Source organism: Anolis sagrei, chromosome 6 (genome assembly GCF_037176765.1).
Source record: "Anolis sagrei isolate rAnoSag1 chromosome 6, rAnoSag1.mat, whole genome shotgun sequence".
Lineage (NCBI taxonomy): Eukaryota > Metazoa > Chordata > Lepidosauria > Squamata > Dactyloidae > Anolis > Anolis sagrei.
In genome coordinates this window covers 132,072,899-132,079,980 of record NC_090026.1, presented here as the reverse complement: position 1 = coordinate 132,079,980, position 7,082 = coordinate 132,072,899, and the positions used below count along the sequence as shown (strand labels likewise).

Below are 7,082 nucleotides of genomic sequence, written 5' to 3'. Positions count from 1 at the left end.
CTTTGGAAGCTTTTAAACAGAGGCTGGATGGCCATCTGTCAGGGGTGATTTGAATACAATATTCCTGCTTCTTGGCAGAATGGGGGTGGACTGGATGGCCCAGGAGGTCTCTTCCAACTCTTTGATTCTATGATTCTATGATCTGAACATGAGGAAGAACGTCCTGACTGTGAGAGCCATTCAGCAGTGGAACTCTCTGCCCCGGAGGGAGTGTGGTGGAGGCTCCTTCTTTGGAAGCTTTTAAACAGAGGCTGGATGGCCATCTGTCAGGGGTGATTTGAATGCAATATTCTTGCTTCTTGGCAGAATGGGGTTGGACTGGATGGCCCAGGAGGTCTCTTCCAACTCTTTGATTCTATGATTCTATGATCTGAACATGAGGAAGAACGTCCTGACTGTGAGAGCCATTCAGCAGTGGAACTCTCTGCCCCGGAGTGTGGTGGAGGCTCCTTCTTTGGAAGCTTTTAAGCAGAGGCTGGATGGCCATCTGTCAGGGGTGATTTGAATGCAATATTCCTGCTTCTTGGCAGGGGGTTGGACTGGATGGCCCAGGAGGTCTCTTCCAACTCTTTGATTCTATGGCGTCTCCTGAAGGCACCCTCACCCACATAAAGGCCTTTGTTTTCTTCCAAAAGTACTGGGCATCAGCCCACAGTCACCAATCTGATCTTCTCCAAAAGGAAAAGGGCAGACCAGACTGTTCCATACCACTTGCCCAAGTCCTGGAGATGTCCTTCTTCTTCTTGAAGGTAAGCCATTAAAAAGCACACCGGAGGACAAACCGTCTGAACCTCACCCACGTTCCTCTAGTGTCCTAACCTCCTTCGCATTCCTAGGTTGTTTTGCAAGACGGATAACGGGGACGACGCCTACGCTGAGGGAAGGGCAAGTGGGTTAGAAAAGGAGTCGCCCCAGCACCAGGTCCAGGCAGTGCAGACCAGAAGAAGTCAAGATGGTGAGATGCTGGGTGCTCCTCCTGCTCATTGGGACGGTCTCCGCCGGCAAACCCCGCAAAGGCCCTCCTTTGACCTTCCAGCAGGCCGGCGTCGAAGCGGTCAAGAAGTTCAACACTGAGGCCGGCCCCAGTCCCGTTTTCCGGCTGGTGAACCTCGAGCCCGTGGTCAAATGGGTGAGTAGCTGTGGTGGAGTCACAAGGTCATTCGATTCTATTTGCCTTGTCCCTGAGGATCTCAGGGTGGCTCTCCGTTGGACGGAGATGAGTCTCCAGTATCTACTCCAAAGCAGTTTATATCAGGCATGGGCTGTTAGGAATTGTGGGAGTTGAAGTCCAAGATACCTGGAGGTGGACCCAAGTTTGCCTATGCCTGGTCTACATCAACAAGCCAATGCCTCGAGCCCGTGGTCAAATGGGTGAGTAGCTGTGGTGGAGCCACAAGGTCATTCGATTCTATTTGCCTTGTCCCTGAGGATCTCAGGGTGGCTCTCTGTTGGATGGAGATGTGTCTCCAGTATCTACTCCAAAGCAGTTTACATCAGGCATGGGCTGTTAGGAATTGTGGGAGTTGAAGTCCAAGACACCTGGAGGTGGACCCAAGTTTGCCTATGCCTGGTCTACATCAACAAGCCAATGCCTCGAGCCCGTGGTCAAATGGGTGAGTAGCTGTGGTGGAGCCACAAGGTCATTCGATTCTATTTGCCTTGTCCCTGAGGATCTCAGGGTGGCTCTCTGTTGGATGGAGATGTGTCTCCAGTATCTACTCCAAAGCAGTTTATATCAGGCATGGGCTGTTAGGAATTGTGGGAGTTGAAGTCCAAGACACCTGGAGGTAGACCCAAGTTTGCCTATGCCTGGTCTACATCAACAAGCCAATGGGTGAATGGGACAGACAGAGAAGCAGGTAGTTCTCACCTTCACCTGAGAAGTTTCAGCCACGAGGTGGACCTTCTGTCAGGCTGACGTTCCTTTCATGGCCACGCTCTCACCCTTATGGCATGAAAAGAAATGCCAGGTCCTAATATCTGGGAACCACTGGTGCTTCTCTCTACCTCTTTCTTCTCTTCTGGTCCTTCTTCTTCCTCCTCTTCTTTATCCTTCTCTTCCATCCTCTTATTCATCCTCGTCCATCTTTCTTCTTCTCCAACTCCTCCTCTTCTTGCTCCATCTTCTTCCCTTTCTTCTTCTTTCATAACGTATTCCTACACCATCTCCATTCTTTTTCTTCTCTTCCTCCTCATCTTTCTCCTCACCTTCTTCCAACTTCTCATCATAATCCATCTTTCTTCTTCTTCCACCTCTTCACGCTCCATCTTTCTTCTTCACCTTCTTCTTCCACCTTCGCCTCATGCTCCATCCCTCTTCTTCTTATCCTTCTTCTCTCATGTCCTTCGTTTCTTCTTACATTCGTTTCTTCTACATCTTCTTCTCCTACTCCTCACCTTCTTCTACCTTCTCCTCCTGCACAATCTTTCTTCTTCACCTTCTTCTTCCACCTTCTCCTCACACTTTGTCCCTTCTTATTCTTATTCTTATCCTTCTTCTCCCATATCCTTCTTTTCCTCCTCCATCCCTTTCTTCAATTTTTTCTTCTTCTTATCCTATTCCTCGCCTTCTTCTACCTTCTCCTCATGCTCCATCTTTCTTATTCATCTTCTCCTCTTCCATCTTCTTCTCATCCTCCTCTTCTTCCTTCTCCTAATCCTCGCCTTCTTCTTGTACCTTCTCATCATGCTTCATCTTTCTTCTTCACCTTCATCTTCCACCTTCTCCTCACATTCCATCCCTCTTCTTATTATTATTCTTCTTCTCCCATGTCCTTCTTTTCCTCCTCCATCCCCTTTCTTCTATTTTTTCTTCTCCTCCTCCTACTCCTCACCTTCTTCTTCTACTTTCTTCTCATGCTCCATCTTTCTTATTCGTCTCCTCCTCCATTTCTCTTCTCCTTCTTCTCCTTCTCACCTTCTTCCATCTTCTACTCATGCTCCATCCCTCTTCTTATTATTATCCTTCTTCTCCCATGTCCTTCTTTTCCTCCTCCATCCCCTTTCTTCTTCTTTTTCTTCTCCTCCTCCTACTCCTCACCTTCTTCTTCTACTTTCTTCTCATGCTCCATCTTTCTTATTCGTCTCCTCCTCCATTTCTCTTCTCCTTCTTCTCCTTCTCACCTTCTTCCATCTTCTACTCATGCTCCATCCCTCTTCTTATTATTATCCTTCTTCTCCCATGTCCTTCTTTTCCTCCTCCATCCCTTTTCTTCTATTTTTTCTTCTTCACCTCCTACTCCTCACCTTCTTCTTCTACTTTCTTCTCATGCTCCATCTTTCTTATTCGTCTCCTCCTCCATTTCTCTTCTCCTTCTCCTCCTCCTCACCTTCTTCTTCCATCTTCTACTCATGCCCCATCCCTCTTCTTCTTATTATCCTTCTTCTCCCATGTCCTTCTTTTCCTCCTCCATCCCCTTTCTTCTTCTTTTTCTTCTCCTCCTCCTACTCCTCACCTTCTTCTTCTACCTTCTCCTCATGCTCCATCTTTCTTACTCATCTCCTCCTCCTCCATGTGTCTTCTTCTCATCCTTCTTCTCCCATGTCCTTTTTTCCCTCCTACATCTCTTCTTCTCCTTCTCCTTTTCTTCTTCCTCCACCTCTCTCTTCCTCCTTCTCTCTCTTCTGTGAAGATCCAGGGCTGAACCTGCTCCTGTTCGCGTGTCCAAGGAGTGTCTGCACTCACGCCTTGTCTTAATGTCTCCACAGGATTCCACCGTCAAATCTTACCGGTATTTTAACCTCAAGATCCAGGAAACTGTGTGCAATAATAAAAAGAAGATTGTTGTTGAGAAGTGTGAATACAAATCGCATGGGGTAAGACGCCAATGGGGCAAGGGACATATTAAGGCAGTGTTTCTCAACCTATGGGTCGGGACACCTGGAGGGTCATTGGGGGGGTCAGAGGGGTCGCCAAAGATCATCAGAAAACACAGTATTTTCTGTTGGTCAAGTGGGTTCTGTGTGGGAAATCTGGCCCAATTCTCTCATTACTGGGGTTCAGAATGCAATTTGATTGCAGGTGAACTATAAATCCCAGCAACTACAATTCCCAAATGTCAAGGTCTGTTTTCTCCAAACTCCAACAGTGTTCACGTTTGGGCATATTGAGTATTCGTGCCAAGTTTGATCCAGATCCATCAATGTTTGAGTCCACAGTGCTTTCTGGATGTAGGTGAACTACAACTCCAAACCTCAAGGTCAATGCCCACCAGACACTTCCATTCACACCTACCTCAAACAGACAAGAGTTCTTTTCTCCCACCCTGGACATTCCACAGATATACAAACCCAATTTTCTGAGATTCCAACAGACCTCACAACTTCTTCCATAGATGCAGGCGAAATGTCAGGAGAGAATGCTTCTGGAACATGGCCAGACCGCCTGAAAAACACACAACAACCCAGTGACACAGGCCATGAAAGCCTTCGACAATACAAAAGGCTGATTGATTTCCCAAACAGTCAGTCCCCAAGTTACAAACACCCGACTTACAAATGACTCACAGTTAAGAACAGGTTAGATAACACTAGCATGCTTTTGAATTGCTAGGTTAACAGAAGCTGCAGCTGACAGTGGGAGCTCACAACACTCCCAAGGCAGTACCTATTGATATACTCACATTTGCATGTTTTTGAAGTGCTAGGTTGGCAAGAGCTGGGGCTGACAGCGGGAGCTCACTCCACTCCCAAGGCAGTACCTATTGATCGACTCACATTTGCATGTTTTCAAACTGCTAGGTTGGCAGAAGCTGGGGCTGACAGAGGGAGCTCACCCCACACCCAAGGCAGTACCTATTGATCGACTCACATTTGCATGTTTTCAAACTGCTAGGTTGGCAGAAGCTGGGGCTGACAGCAGGATCTCACTCCACTCCCAAGGCAGTACCTATTGATCTATTCACATTTGCATATTTTCGAACTGCTAGGCTGGCAGAACCTGGGGCTGACAGCGGGAGATCACCCCACTCCCAAGGCAGTACCTATTGATCTACCCACATTATGTTTTTGAACTACTAGGTTGGCAGAAGCTGAGGCTAACAACGGGAGCTCATCCCACTCCGAAGGCATCACCTATTGATCTACTCACATTTCCATGTTTTCAAACTACTAGGTTGGCAGGAGCTGAGGCTGACAACGGGAGCTCATCCCACTCCGAAGGCAGCACCTATTGATCTACTCACATTTCTATGTTTTCAAACTACTAGGTTGGCAGAAGCTGCGGCTGACAGCGGGAGCTCACAACACTCCCAAGGCAGTACCTATTGATATACTCACATTTGCATGTTTTCGAAGTGCTAGGTTGGCAAGAGTTGGGGCTGACAGCGGGAGCTCACCCCACTCCCAAGTCAGTACCCTGTTGATCTACTCACATTTGCATGTTTTCAAACTGCTAGGTCGGCAGGAGCTAGGGCTGACAGTGGGAGCTCACCCCACTCCCAAGTCAGTACCTATTGATCTACTCATATTTGCATATTTTCGAACTGCTAGGTTGGCAGAACCTGGGGCTGACAGCGGGAGCTCACCCCACTCCCAAGGCACTACCTATTGATCTACCCACATTATGTTTTTGAACTACTAGGTCGGCAGAAGCTGAGGCTGACAACGGGAGCTTACTCCACTCCCAAGGCAGTACCTATTGATCTACCCACATTTGCATGTTTTCCAACTGCTAGATTGGCAGAAGCTGGGGCTGACAACGGGAGCTCACAACACTCCCAAAGCAGTACCTATTGATCTACTCACATTTCTATGTTCTCAAACTACTAGGTTGGCAGAAGCTGGGGCTGACAGCGGGAGCTCACCCCACTCCCAAGGCAGTACCTATTGATCTACTCACATTTGCATGTTTTCAAACTGCTAGGTCGGCAGGAGCTGGGGATGACAGGGAGAGTTCACAACACTCCCAAGACAGTACCTATTGATATACTCACATTTCCATGTTTTTGAACTGTTAGGGTAGCAGGAGCTGGGGCTAACACCGGGAGCTCACTCCACTCCCAAGGCAGTACCCTATTGATCTACTCACATTTGCATGTTTTCGAACTGCTAGGTTGGCAGGAGCTGAGGCTGACAGTGGTAGTTCACTCCTGTGGCATTTAGCTAGCAAGAGCGCCACGCGAGGAGAGGCCAAGGTTGGCATAATAAGAGCTTGCAATGTCACAACAGCCAGGACAGGAAAGTTGGTCGTTCGTCCGAATCGGGGCTGTTCTGGCACTGACAGCATTTCCTCTCTCTTTGGGCAGGTGACCAAAAACTGCCGCGTGGGGTATCGCTATGTTGGTGGGGCTCCTGATTTGAAGCTCACTTGCAAAAAAGAATGAAAGACAAGCAGCGAATGGACGGATCTTCCCAAATCCATCTCACAACTGGGAAAAATTCAGTTCCTGCCGGTTTACTCCCCTACCCTCCATTTGAAATGTATGACGCAAATACACAAATTCTCCAAATCAATAAAAACCGGGAAAGTAATAGTGTTGCATTATTATTATTATTATTTACCTAGAATCATAGAATCAAAGAGTTGGAAGAGACCTCCTGGGCCATCCAGTCCAACCCCATTCTGCCAAGAAGCAGGAAAATTGCATTCAAATCACCCCATGCAGCCTCTGTTTAAAAGCTTCCAAAGAAGGAGCCTCCACCACACTCTGGGGCAGAGAGTTCCACTGCTGAACGGCTCTCACAGTCAGGATGTTCTTCCTCATGTTCAGAAGGAATCTCCTCTCTTGTAGTTTGAAGCCATTGTTCCGTGTCCTATCATATCTCCTCTCAGCCTTCTCTTCTTCAGGCTAAACATGCCCAGCTCCTTAAGCTGCTCCTCATAGGGCTTGTTCTCCAGACCCTTGATCATTTTAGTAACTTGTACTTATAGAATCATAGAATCATAGAATCAAAGAGTTGGAAGAGACCTCCTGGGCCATCATCCAGTCCAACCCCATTCTGCCAAGAAGCAGGAATATTGCATTCAAATCACCCCTGACAGATGGCCATCCAGCCCCTGTTTAAAAGCTTCCAAAGAAGGAGCCTCCACCACACTCCGGGGCAGAGAGTTCCACTGCTGAACGGCTCTCACAGTCAGGAAG

The 7,082-nt window shown here is 47.8% G+C and overlaps 1 protein-coding gene across 1 annotated transcript; it reads left to right on the top strand.

Moving 5' to 3' along the window:
• Positions 1-900: 900 nt before the first annotated feature.
• On the top strand, positions 901-6,457 carry LOC137097405 (cathelicidin-related antimicrobial peptide Na_CRAMP-like). The gene is made up of 3 exons (XM_067470442.1): positions 901-1,129; positions 3,709-3,816; positions 6,246-6,457. Exons 1-3 carry the CDS (start codon positions 953-955, stop codon positions 6,321-6,323), a joined length of 363 nt encoding a protein of 120 aa, XP_067326543.1. The 5' UTR covers positions 901-952; the 3' UTR covers positions 6,324-6,457.
• The last annotated feature ends 625 nt before the right edge of the window (positions 6,458-7,082 follow it).

Coding starts and splice junctions, on each gene's coding strand:
- LOC137097405 (XM_067470442.1), top strand. CDS start 953: ATGGTGAGATGCTGGGTGCTCCTCCTGCTCATTGGGACGGTCTCCGCC. Junction 1,130..3,708: donor TCGAGCCCGTGGTCAAATGG/GTGAGTAGCTGT, acceptor ATGTCTCCACAG/GATTCCACCGTCAAATCTTA. Junction 3,817..6,245: donor GTGAATACAAATCGCATGGG/GTAAGACGCCAA, acceptor CTCTTTGGGCAG/GTGACCAAAAACTGCCGCGT.